We start from the raw sequence: 14567 nt of genomic DNA on the forward strand, positions 1-14567 counted from the left end.
ATCACCATCTGGGTCTTATAACGAACAGTACAACACAACACAACCCAATCACCATCACTTTAACTATACATTCATGTACATACCAGCCAGTGCTCCCGCACATTGGCTAACCGGGCTATCTGCATTGTGTCCCACCACCCGCCAACCCCTCTTTTACGCTACTGCAACTCTCTGTTTATCATATATGCATAGTCACTTTAACCATATCTACATGTACATACTACCTCAATCAGCCTGACTAACCGGTGTCTGTATATAGCCTCTCTACTGTTATAGCCTCTCTACTGTTATAGCCTCTCTACTGTATATAACCTCTCTACTGTATATAGCCTCTGCTGTATATAGCCTCTCTACTGTATATAGCCTCTCTACTGTATATAGCCTCTACTGTATATAGCCTCTCTACTGTATATAGCCTCTCTACTGTATATAGCCTCTCTACTGTATATAGCCTCTACTGTATATATCCTCTATACTGTATATAGCCTCTCTACTGTATATAGCCTCTCTACTGTATATAGCCTCTCTACTGTTATAAACTCTCTACTGTATATAGCCTCTCTACTGTATATAGCCTCTACTGTATATAGCCTCTCTACTGTATATAGCCTCTCTACTGTATATAACCTCTCTACTGTATATAGCCTCTATACTGTATATAACCTCTCTACTGTATATAGCCTCTCTACTGTTATAACCTCTCTACTGTATATAGCCTCTCTACTGTATATAGCCTCTCTACTGTATTTAGCCTCTCTACTGTATATAGCCTCGCTACTGTTATAACCTCTCTTCTGTATATAGCCTCTCTACTGTATATAGCCTCTCTACTGTATATAGCCTCGCTACTGTATATAGCCTCTCTACTGTATATAGCCTCGCTACTGTATATAACCTCTCTACTGTATATAGCCTCTCTACTGTATATAACCTCTCTACTGTATATAGCCTCGCTACTGTTATAGCCTCTCTACTGTATATAGCCTCTCTACTGTATATAGCCTCGCTACTGTATATAACCTCTACTGTATATAGCCTCTCTACTGTATATAGCCTCTCTACTGTATATAGCCTCTCTACTGTATATAGCCTCTCTACTGTATATAGCCTCGCTACTGTATATAACCTCTCTACTGTATATAGCCTCTCTACTGTATATAGCCTCTCTACTGTATATAGCCTCGCTACTGTATATAACCTCTCTACTGTATATAACCTCTCTACTGTATATAGCCTCTCTACTGTATATAACCTCTCTACTGTATATAACCTCTCTACTGTATATAGCCTCTCTACTGTATATAGCCTCTCTACTGTATATAGCCTCTCTACTGTATATAGCCTCTACTGTATATAGCCTCTCTACTGTATATAGCCTCTCTACTGTATATAACCTCTCTACTGTATATAGCCTCTCTACTGTATATACTGTTATTTTTCAATGTCTTTTTACTGTTGTTTTTATTTCTTTACCTACCTATTGTTCACCTAATAACTTTTTTGCACTGTTGGTTAGAGCCTGTAAGTAAACATTTCACTGTAAGGTCTACTACACCTGTTGTATTCAGCATCTCACTGTAAGGTCTACTACACCTGTTGTATTCAGCATTTCACTGTGAGGTCTACTACACCTGTTGTATTCAGCATCTCACTGTAAGGTCTACTACACCTGTTGTATTCAGCATTTCACTGTAAGGTCTACTACACCTGTTGTATTCAGCATTTCACTGTAAGGTCTGCTACACCTGTTGTATTCAGCATTTCACTGTAAGGTCTACTACACCTGTTGTATTCAGCATTTCACTGTAAGGTCTACACCTGTTGTATTCAGCATTTCACTGTAAGGTCTACTACACCTGTTGTATTCAGCATTTCACTGTAAGGTCTACACCTGTTGTATTCAGCATTTCACTGTAAGGTCTACTACACCTGTTGTATTCAGCATTTCACTGTAAGGTAACCTGTTGTATTCATCATTTCACTGTAAGGTCTACTACACCTGTTGTATTCAGCATTTCACTGTAAGGTCTACTAGACCTGTTGTATTCAGCATTTCACTGTGAGGTCTACTACACCTGTTGTATTCAGCATTTCACTGTGAGGTCTACTACACCTGTTGTATTCAGCATTTCACTGTAAGGTCTACTACACCTGTTGTATTCAGCATTTCACTGTAAGGTAACCTGTTGTATTCAGCATCTCACTGTAAGGTCTACTACACCTGTTGTATTCAGCATTTCACTGTAAGGTCTACTACACCTGTTGTATTCAGCATTTCACTGTAAGGTCTACTACACCTGTTGTATTCAGCATTTCACTGTAAGGTCTACTACACCTGTTGTATTCAGCATTTCACTGTAAGGTCTACTACACCTGTTGTATTCAGCATTTCACTGTAAGGTCTACTACACCTGTTGTATTCAGCATTTCACTGTAAGGTCTACTACACCTGTTGTATTCAGCATTTCACTGTGAGGTCTACTACACCTGTTATATTCAGCATTTCACTGTAAGGTCTACTACACCTGTTGTATTCAGCATTTCACTGTGAGGTCTACTACACCTGTTGTATTCAGCATTTCACTGTAAGGTCTACTACACCTGTTGTATTCAGCATTTCACTGTAAGGTCTACACCTGTTGTATTCAGCATTTCACTGTAAGGTCTACTACACCTGTTGTATTCAGCATTTCACTGTAAGGTCTACACCTGTTGTATTCAGCATTTCACTGTAAGGTCTACTACACCTGTTGTATTCAGCATTTCACTGTAAGGTCTACACCTGTTGTATTCAGCATTTCACTGTAAGGTCTACACCTGTTGTATTCAGCATTTCACTGTAAGGTCTACACCTGTTGTATTCAGCATTTCACTGTAAGGTCTACACCTGTTGTATTCAGCATTTCACTGTAAGGTCTACTACACCTGTTGTATTCAGCATTTCACTGTAAGGTCTACTACACCTGTTGTATTCAGCATTTCACTGTAAGGTCTACTACACCTGTTGTATTCAGCATTTCACTGTAAGGTCTACACCTGTTGTATTCAGCATTTCACTGTAAGGTCTACACCTGTTGTATTCAGCATTTCACTGTGAGGTCTACTACACCTGTTGTATTCAGCATTTCACTGTGAGGTCTACTACACCTGTTGTATTCAGCATTTCACTGTGAGGTCTACTAGACCTGTTGTATTCATCATCTCACTGTAAGGTCTACTACACCTGTTGTATTCATCATTTCACTGTAAGGTCTACTACACCTGTTGTATTCGGCGCACGTGACAAATCAACTTTGATTTGATTTGATATGCCCACCAGTACAACACAACCCAATCACCATCTGGTTTATATAACCACCAGTACAACACAACCTAATCACCATCTGGTTTATATAACCACCACCAGTACAACACAACCCTGTTACCATCTGGTTTATATAACCACCACCAGTACAACACAACCCTGTCACCATCTGGTTTATATAACCACCAGTACAACACAACCCAATCACCATCTGGTTTATATAACCACCACCAGTACAACACAACCCAATCACCATCTGGTTTATATAACCACCACCAGTACAACACAACCCAATCACCATCTGGTTTATATAACCACCACCAGTACAACACAACCCAATCACCATCTGGTTTATATAACCACCAGTACAACACAACCCTAATACTGTCTACAGTGCCTTGCAAAATGATTCACTCCCCTTGGCATTTTTCCTATTTTGTTGTATTAAAAACTGTAATTTAAATTGATTTTTATTTGGATTCCATGTAAGAGACATAGTCCAAAATGGTAAAGTGAAATGAAAAAAATAACTTGTTTCACAAAATTCTAAACGGAAAAGTGGTGCGTGCATATATATTCACCCCCTTTGGTATGAAGCCACTTAATAAGATCTGGTGCAACCAATTACCTCCAGAAGTCACATATAATTAGTTAAATAAAGTCCGCCTGTGTGCAATCTAAGTGTCACATGATCTGTCACATGATCTCAGTGTATATGTACACCTGTTCTGAAAGGCCCCAGAGTCTGCAACTCCTCTAAGCAAGCGGCACCATGAAGACCAAGGAGCTCTCCAAACAGGTCAGGGACAAAGTTGTGGGGAAGTACAGATGAGGGTTGGGTTATAAAAAAATATCAGAAACTTTGAACATCCCACGGAGCACCATTAAATCCATTATTAAAAAATGGAAAGAATATGGCACCACAACAAACCTGCCAAGAGAGGGCCGCCCACCAAAACTCACAGACCAGGCAAGGAGGGCATTAACTTCTTACATCTACACGTTCCGCTAGCGGAACGTCTGCTCCAATATCCAATGATGGGCGGGGCGCGAAATTCAAACTCCTCTAAATCCGAAAACTTACACTTTTCAAACATATGACTATGTTACAGCTATTTAAAGACAAGACTCTCCTTTATCTAACCAAACTGTCCGATTTCAAAAAGGCTTTACAGCGAAAGCAAAACATTAGATTATGTCAGCAGAGTACCCAGCCAGGAATAATCACACAGCCATTTTTCAAGCTAGCATATCATGTCACATAAACCCAAACCATATCTAAATGCAGCACTAACCTTTGATGATCTTCATCAGATGACACACCTAGGACATTGTGTTATACAATACATGCATGTCTGTTCAATCAAGTTCATATTTATATCAAAAACCAGCTTTTTACATTAGCATGTGACGTTCAGAACTAGCATTCCCACCGAACACTTCCGGTGATTTTACTAAATTACTCACGATAAACGTTCACAAAAAGCATAACAATTATTTTAAGAATTATAGATACAGAACTCCTCTATGCACTCGATATGTCCGATTTTAAAATAGCTTTTCGGATGAAGCACATTTTGCAATAATGTAAGTACATAGCCCGGCGTTACAGGGCTAGCTATTTAGACACCCACCCAGTGTAGCCTTCACCAAAATCACATTTCCTATAAGAAAAATGTTCTTACCTTGCTTGTTCTTCATCAGAATACACTGCCAGGACTTCTACTTCAATAACAAATGTAGGTTTGGTCCCAAATAATCCATCGTTATATCCAAACAGCGACGTTTTGTTCGTGCGTTCTAGACACTATCCCAACGCTAAATCTCGGCCACGAGCATGACGCAAAATATGACAAAAAATTTCGAAATATTCCATTACCGTACTTCGAAGCATGTCAACCGCTGTTTAAAACCAATATTTATGCAATTTATCTCGTAGAGAAGCGATAATATTCCGACCGGGAATCTGCCTGTCTGTAAACTGAGGAAAAAACCAAAAGCCGGGGGCGGGGCGTGTCACGCGCCTAAGGCTTAGTCCATTGACTGACCACTCAGCATTTGCTCTCGTGTGCTTCAGCCAGGGCTTTGAATGACATCATTCCTGTTTTTCCCGGGCTGTGAGACTCCATTGTTGACGTGAGAATTGTCACGTAAGAGCAGAGATCCTTTGTAAACGACAGAGATAATAAAGAAGGGCAAGAAATGTTCAGACAGGGTACTTCCTGAACAGAAGCATCTCAGGTTTTTGCCTGCCATAGGAGTTCTGTTATACTCACAGACACCATTCAAACAGTTTCAGAAACTTTGGAGTGTTTTCTCTCCAAAGCTAATAATTATATGCATATTCCAGTTTCTGGGCAGGACTAATAATCAGATTAAATCGGGTACGTTTTTTATCCAGCCGTGAAATTACTGCCCCCTAGATGTAACAGGTTAATCAGAGAGGCAACAAAGAGACCAAAGATAACTCTGAAGGAGCTACAAAGCTCAACAGCAGAGATTGGAGTATCTGTCCATAGGACCACTTTAAGCCAAGCACTCCACAGAGCTGGGCTTTACAGAAGAGTGGCCAGAAAAAAAGCCATTGCTTAAAGAAAAAAATAAGCAAACACATTTAGTGTTCGCCAAAAGGCATGTGGGAGACTCCCCAAACATATGGAAGAAGGTACTCTGGTTAGATGAGACTAAAATGTAGCTTTTTGGCCATCAAGGAAAACGCTATGTCTGGCACAAACTCAACACCTCTCATCATCCCGAGAATACCATCCCCACAGTGAAGCATGGTGGTAGCAGCATAATGCTGTGGGGATGTTTTTCCATCGGCAGGGACAGTAAAACTGGTCAGAATTGAAGGAATGATGGATGGCGCTAAATACAGGGAAATTCTTGAGGGAAACCTGTTTCAGTCTTCAAGAGATTTGAGACTGGGACGGAGGTTCAACTTCCAGCAGGACAATGGCCCTAAGCATACTGCTAAAGCAACACTCAAGTGGTTTAAGCGGAAACATGTAAATGTATTGGAATGGCCTAGTCAAAGCCCAGACCTCAATCCAATTGAGAATCTGTGGTATAACTTAAAGATTGCTGTACACCAGCGGAACCCATCCAACTTGAAGGAGCTGGAGCAGTTTTGGGGGGGTGAATAGTTATGCACGCTCAAGTTTGTCGTTTTTTGTCTTATTTCTTGTTTGTTTCACAATAAAAAATATTTTGCATCTTCAAAGTGGTAGGCAATTTGTGTAAATCAAATGATACAAACCCCCCCCCCCCAAAAAAATCAATTTTAATTCCAGGTTGTAAGGCAACAAAATAGGAAAAATGGCAAGGGGGCTGAATACTTTCACAAGCCACTGTATTTTCTCTCTCTCTCTCTCTCTCTCTCTCTCTCTCTCCCTCTCCCATCTCTCTCAACTCCTGCAGTAGATTGTGTGTCTGTCTACTGATGACCACAGGGACACTGGGTATCTAGCATCATTCAGTCTGCCATCTGTCTGCTGAAATCCAACTCTCACTCACTCTTTAAAGTGCCATTCAGGGTGATATCTAAGGGTTCTTAATACCAGGTCCTTGATGGGCTCTCACCCTTTGAAGGGAACTTAACTCAGGAGGCTCTGACATAGGGAGGCTCCTCTGACTCACAAGGCTCTGAACTTTCCCAGATCAATCATGACTCCTGTTTGAGACCCAGGTTTTGCTCCCATCCCATTTCAGCCTTAGATGTTTCCCCTTTGGTGTTTACAGATCTGAAAGGACTGGATAGATGTCAACATTATGGTCATGGCAAAAGAGCAGGAAATAGAGCAGAGAGATTTCAGTTTGGAACCAATCCGCTCTCTCTGTCCTCAGAGGTATCATCATCAGCCTCATCCTAACGACATGTTAATTAGCTTAGGTCAGGACATGGCTGTGGGGAAACAGAGTAGGAGACTTCAAAAGGCTGCTGGTGGTGTGAGGATGTCTCACAGCTCTTCCTAAAAAACAAGTTTGATTTGGCCTGGTTGCACGGATTACAACATCTCGTTTCCAATATGTCGTGGATGTTGTCATGTCTTCCTTTTCTTCTCCAGATGAGATGTGTGATCAAGTAGGTGTCTGTGTGGTTTGTACAGTACCTACAATATAAGTGTGTTTCCTCTCTCCAGACGAGGTGAACAGAGAGGAGATGGAACAGGCAGTTCAGCTCAGAGTTGGAGAGCTCATCATCATCGTAGTGGTGCTCGTCATGTGGGCAGGTAACTCAACCGCAACACAACCATAATTCAACCGGTAGGCCTACACAACCATTAATCAACCGCAACACAACCATAATTCAACCGGTAGACCTACACAACCATTAAACAACCACAACACAACCATAATTCAACCGGTAGACCTACACAATCATTAAACAACCGCAACACAACCATAATTCAACCGGTAGACCTACACAACCATTAAACAACCACAACACAACCACATTCATGCATCATATGTACTGGAAGAGAACCTCATACAACCATGACTACAACTTTAAACATAAGTGTAACAGAACCGTTAACACAACCATAACACAACGTTAACACAACCATATCACAACGTTAACACAACGGTAACACAACGGTAACAGAACCATATCACAACGTTAACACAACGGTAACACAACGTTAACACAACCATATCACAACGTTAACACAACGGTAACACAACCATATCACAACGTTAACACAACGGTAACACAACGGTAACAGAAGCATATCACAACGTTAACACAACCGTTAACACAACCGTAACAACGTTAACACAACCATAACACAACGTTAACACAACCATATCACAACGTTAACACAACCATAACACAACGTTAACACAACCATATCACAACGTTAACACAACGGTAACACAACGGTAACAGAAGCATATCACAACGTTAACACAACCATTAACACAACCGTAACAACGTTAACACAACGGTAACACAACGGTAACAGAAGCATATCACAACGGTAACACAACCGTTAACACAACCGTAACACAACGCTAACAGAACCATAATACAACCAAAACACAATGTTAACACACATATGGCACTTTGTTGTTGATTTAATTTTATCCTAGACTAACAAGCACCAGAGATATATACTAAAAATCACCAGATATGAACTAAAAATCACCAGAGATATAAACTAAAAATCACCAGATATGAACTTAAAATCACCAGAGATGTGAACTAAAAATCACCAGATATGAACAAAAAATCACCAGATATGAACTAAAAATCACCAGATATGAACTAAAAATCACCATAGATATGAACTAAAAATCACTATAGATATGAACTAAAAATCACCAGAGATATGAACTAAAAATCACCAGATATGAACTAAAAATCACCAGAGATGTGAACTAAAAATCACCAGAGATATGAACTAAAAATCACCAGAGATATGAACTAAAAATCACCAGAGATATGAACTAAAAATCACCAGAGATAGAAACTAAAAATCACCAGAGATATGAACTAAAAATCACCAGAGATATGAACTAAAAATCACCAGAGATATGAACTAAAAATCACCAGAGATATGAACTAAAAATCACCAGAGATAGAAACTAAAAATCACCAGATATGAACTTAAAATCACCAGAGATGTGAACTAAAAATCACCAGATATGAACAAAAAATCACCAGATATGAACTAAAAATCACCAGATATGAACTAAAAATCACCAGAGATATGAACTAAAAATCACCAGAGATATGAACTAAAAATGACCAGAGATATGAACTAAAAATCACCAGAGATATGAACTAAAAATCACCAGAGATATGAACTAAAAATCACCAGAGATAGAAACAAAAAATCAGAGATATGAACTAAAAATCACCAGAGATAGAAACTAAAAATCACCAGATATGAACTTAAAATCACCAGAGATGTGAACTAAAAATCACCAGATATGAACAAAAAATCACCAGATATGAACTAAAAATCACCAGATATGAACTAAAAATCACCAGAGATATGAACTAAAAATCACCAGAGATATGAACTAAAAATGACCAGAGATATGAACTAAAAATCACCAGAGATATGAACTAAAAATCACCAGAGATATGAACTAAAAATCACCAGAGATAGAAACTAAAAATCACCAGAGATATGAACTAAAAATCACCAGAGATAGAAACTAAAAATCACCAGAGATATGAACTAAAAATCACCAGAGATATGAACTAAAAATCACCAGAGATAGAAACTAAAAATCAGAGATATGAACTAAAAATCCCCAGAGATATGAACTAAAATCACCAGAGATAGAAACTAAAAATCACCAGATATGAACTAAAAATCACCAGAGATATGAACTAAAAATCACCAGAGATATGAACTAAAAATCACCAGAGATATGAACTAAAAATCACCAGAGATATGAACTAAAAATCACCAGAGATAAACTAAAAATCACCAGAGATAGAAACTAAAAAGCAGGATCAATGAGTTGTCCGGCTGACTTTGATAAGCAACCAGAAATAACTATCGATATTCTGGTTCATTAAAAAAGCTAAAGTTAAATATCGTTTGTGTTTTTATGTGTTGAATCGATTCGACCGTTCCCTTTTCCAGCTTTTCTTTCTAGAAAATAAACAGTCAGCTAACTAGTCTAAATATTCTGATTTAACTATCTCCTTGATTCTGCTTTGTAGTGTACCACTCAGTTTTATCTACACACTCTGCTATGAATGCATACAGCCTACTCTCTACCGCTACTGGATGAATCTCTATTACTCACACATGGAGTCCACAATTACCCAGCTAGATAAAAATGAAAAACTACGAAGGAAATAGATTGGTGGAAAAGACAGAGAGCGCAAGAACGAGAGAGTGAAATGAAGAGTGGAGAGAGAGAGAGAGAGAGAGAGAGAGGTAAAGAAAGACATGGAATATGAGAAGAATTAGAAAGAAGGGGGAGGGGGAAAACATACACAGAGCGAGAGTTGCCTTGGTTTTTTAATTGGATCTGTGGGGCGATAGTAATCCCAGACAGATTCCCCATCATGCTTTGATTTTTGTTTGAGATGAGCACTGGTACATGGTGGCAAAAACAGATTACAGACAGACAGACAGACAGACAGACAGACAGACAGACAGACAGACAGACAGACAGACAGACAGACAGACAGACAGACAGACAGACAGACAGACAGACAGACAGACATGCAGACATGCAGACATGCAGACAGACATACAGGCAGATAGACAGACATGATTACAGACAGGCAGACAGACATACAGGCAGATAGACAGACATGATTACAGACAGGCAGACAGACATACAGGCAGACAAACAGAGACAGACAGACATGATTACAGACAGGCAGACAGACAGACAGGCAGGCATACAGGCAGGCAAACAGAGAGACAGGCAGACAGACAGGATTACAGACAGACAGACAGACAGACAGACAGACAGACAGACAGACAGACAGACAGACAGGCAGGCAGGCAGGCAGGCAGACAGGCAGGCAAACAGAGAGACAGACAGACAGGCAGACAGACAGGATTACAGGCAGGCAGGCAGGCAGGCAGGCAGGCAGGCAGGCAGACAGACAGACAGACAGACAGACAGACAGACAGACAGACAGACAGACAGACAGACAGATAGCAGCGCTCTGTAGCTACAGTAGGACTGAGAATAGTGGAGAGGAGATTCATCCCTCTCTCGTTCCCTCTCTCGCTCTCTCTCTCTCAATTCAAATTTCAATTTAAGGGGTTTTTATTGGCATGGAAGCATATGTTAACATTGCCAGAGCAAGTGAAGTAGATAATAAACAGTAAACATTACACTCACAAAAGTTCCAAAAGAATAAAGACATTACAAATGTCCTATTATGTCTACATACAGTGTAGTAACGATGTGCAAACAGTTCAAGTACAAATAAACATAAATATAGGTTGTATTTACAATGGTGTTTGTTCTTCACTGGTTGCCCTTTTCTTGTGGCAACAAGTCACAAATCATGCTGCTGGGATGCAACACTGTGGTGTTTTACCCAGTATATATGGGAGTTGAATCAGAATTGGATTTGTTTTCAAATTCTTTGTGGGTCTGTGTAATGTGAGGGAAATATGTGTCTCTAATATGGTCATACATTTGACAGGAGGTTAGGAAGTGCAGCTCAGTTTCCACCTCATTTTGTGGGCAGTGTGCACATGGCCTGTCTTCTCTTGAGAGTCAGGTCTGCCTACGGCGGCCTTTCTCAATAGCAAGGATGTGCTCACTGAGTCTGTACACAGTCAACGCTTTCCTTAAGTTTGGGTCAGTCACAGTGGTCAGGTATTCTGCCACTGTGTACTCTCTGTTTAGGGCCAAATAGCATTCTAGTTTGCTCTGTTTTTTTGTTGATTAATTTCCAATGTGTCAAGTAATTATCTTTTTGTTTTTTTATGATTTGATTGGGTCTAATTGTGTTGCTGTCCTGGGGCTCTGTTCCCAAACACAAACACACCCCACAGAGCCCCAGGACAAGCTTGCTTAGGGGACTCTTCTCCAGGTTCATCTCTCTGTAGGTGATGGCTTTGTTATGGAAGGTTGGGGAATCGCTTCCTTTTAGGTGGTTGTAGAATTTAACGGCTCTTTTCTGGATTTTGATAATTAGTGGGTATCGGCCTAATTCTGCTCTGCATGTATTATTTGGTGTTTACGTTGTACACAGAATATATTTGCATGCAGAGTCTCAATTTGGTGTTTGTCCCATTTTGTGAATTCTTAGTTGGTGAGCGAACGCCAGACCTCACAACCATAAAGGGCGAGAGAGAGAGAGAGTATGTATGACAGGAAAAAAAAAAAAAAAGATAAATGTTTTTTTTTGTGACACACTGGTTGTCCTTTTCTCATAGCAACGGAACACAAATCTTGCTGCTGTGACTGCACACTGTGGTATTTCACCGGATCTGGGAGTTTATCAGAATTCTGCAAGCAGTCTCAATTGAGTGTTTGTTCCATTTTGTGAATTCTAGGTAGGTGAGTGGAAATCAGACCTCACAACCATAGAGGGCAATGTGTTCTATAACTGTTTTAAGTATTTTTTGCCAGATCCTAATTGGGATGTTTAGTTTTACATTCTTTTTGATGGCGTAGAAGGCCCTTCTTGCCTAGTCTCTTAGATCTCTCTGTCTCTCTTTGTCTCTCTGTCTCTCTCTCCATCTTACTCTCTCTCTGTCTTTGTCTCTCTCTCTCTCTTTCTCTCCCCCCTCGCTCTCTCTCTCTCTCTCCCTCTCTGTCTATCTCTCTTTGTCTCTGTCTTTCTCTCTCTCTCTCTCCCCCTCGCACTCTCTCTCTCTCTTTCCCTCTCTGTCTGTCTCTCTTTGACTCTCTCTCTTTGTCTCTCTCCCTGTCAGTAATTTCACAGACAGTGAAATAAAGGAGCCTTTGTTTCATAACTCACTCATCTTTCTCTTCCCCTCCCTCCCTCCCTCCCTCCCTCCCTCCCTCCCTCCCTCAGGTGTGATCCTCCTGTTCTGTCGTCAGTATGACATCATTAAAGACAACGAGCCCAACAACAACAAGGACAAAGCCAAGACCTCGTCAGAGTGCAGTACGCCAGAACACCCACAGGGGGGGCTACTGCGCAGCAACGTCTGAAACCAGCCCCAACTGGCCACTCACCTATATGGCAATAACCTCTAATCCTATTCCTCAGGACAGGTGAGGCTACACAGCCAACCAGAACCGTCATACCTAGGGCTGCATCCTGATTCTTCATACTTCTCCTGAAGTGTGCATGTCCTTGTATCTGCAACATGACGATCACCACTACGATGATGATGAGCTCTCCAGCTCCGAGCTAAGACCCCTGACACCATCTCCTCCACAAATCAGAAACCTCAGACTACAGCACAGCCCCGCACCAGGAACCCAACCCAGCCAATCCCAGCAGCACAGCCCCCGCACCAGGAACCCAGCCCAGCCAATCCCAGCAGCACAGCCCCCGCACCAGGAACCCAGCCCAGCCAATCCCAGAAGACCAGCAGCACAGCCCACGATGGACCACAACCACCTACCACCCAGAGTGGGGAGACTGAAGAGGTGTAGGGTGAATCTGCCCCGAGACGCTGATCTTGGGTCAGTGTCTAGGGTTGTGCCTTTCAGATTATAATGCATAAGGTTAAATGGACACGGGAGGCCTGATCATAGATCAGCACTCCCACCCTGAGATGCTTTACGAATAGAGAGGAATTACATTTACATTTAACATTTTAGTCATTTAGCAGACGCTCTTATCCAGAGTGACTTGTAAAGTAGTGAATGCATACATTTCATACATTTTTTTTTCCGTACTGGTCCCCCGTGGGAATTGACAGGTGTGAGCAATATGGTGGAAAGTTCCAGCTAGACTATCAGAGGGCAAGGTAAAGTTATTATCATATTGCTTCAACCTATCAAAATCATTTCAGATCGTAACAGATGTCTAGAGGGAAGAGGCTAGTGATGGTTTCTGGACAAGGAAACCCTCTGTCTCCCCCGTCTCTCTCTCTCTCCCTCCCTCCCTAGATCACTGTCTCTACTCTCTATCTCTGAACACATAGCTGTACAGTGTAGAATACTATAATAAACATTATGATAACTATCATTAAGTCATTATTAAGAATATGACGATGTTTTAGAGCCCCTCCTAAACCCTAGCCTCTGACTCATAAGGAAAATGACTTCCCCTCCTTCTGTCTCTCTTCCTGGGCTGAAACCGTGTTGACCTTGTTAGTTTATGTCCTCCTATAGTATCCATTCTGAAGGATCAAATCTGACACCGTTTTTATTACAGCATATATCAGGGTCAGAGAGAAGACCGGCTGGAGAAGATGGCCCCCTGTTCCCTACACCCTGTTCCCTACACCCATATCCTCTACACCCTATTCCCTATACCCTATTCCCTACACCCATATCCCCTACACCCATATCCCCTACACCCATATCCCCTACACCCATATCCCCTACACCCATATCCCCTACACCCTATTCCCTATACCCTATTCCCTACACCCATATCCCCTACACCCATATCCCCTACACCCATATCCTCTACACCCATATCCCCTGGATCCCTGTAAACCCCTGCCTTTAAAGAGGTCAAATACTTCACTTCCAACAATACTATCTGTCAGGTACAATACTTCACTCCAACAATACTATCTGTCAGGTAAACTACTTCACTCCAACAATACTATCTGTCAGGTAAACTACTTCACTCCAACAATACTATCTGTCAGGTACAATACTTCACTCC

General features: G+C 41.1%; 1 protein-coding gene across 1 annotated transcript in view; it reads left to right on the top strand.

The window, feature by feature from the left end:
• fndc5b (fibronectin type III domain containing 5b) overlaps nucleotides 1–14184 on the top strand; it is a 31620-nt gene extending 17436 nt beyond the window's left edge. The window contains exons 4-5 of the mRNA XM_029745518.1: nucleotides 7447–7536; nucleotides 12789–14184. Coding sequence (XP_029601378.1) covers nucleotides 7447–7536; nucleotides 12789–12928 — 230 coding nt within the window. The 3' untranslated portion in view covers nucleotides 12929–14184. The remainder of the gene's footprint in view (nucleotides 1–7446; nucleotides 7537–12788) is intronic.
• Nucleotides 14185–14567: the final 383 nt, after the last annotated feature.

The sequence above is a fragment of the Salmo trutta genome, unplaced genomic scaffold, assembly GCF_901001165.1.
Source record: "Salmo trutta unplaced genomic scaffold, fSalTru1.1, whole genome shotgun sequence".
Lineage (NCBI taxonomy): Eukaryota > Metazoa > Chordata > Actinopteri > Salmoniformes > Salmonidae > Salmo > Salmo trutta.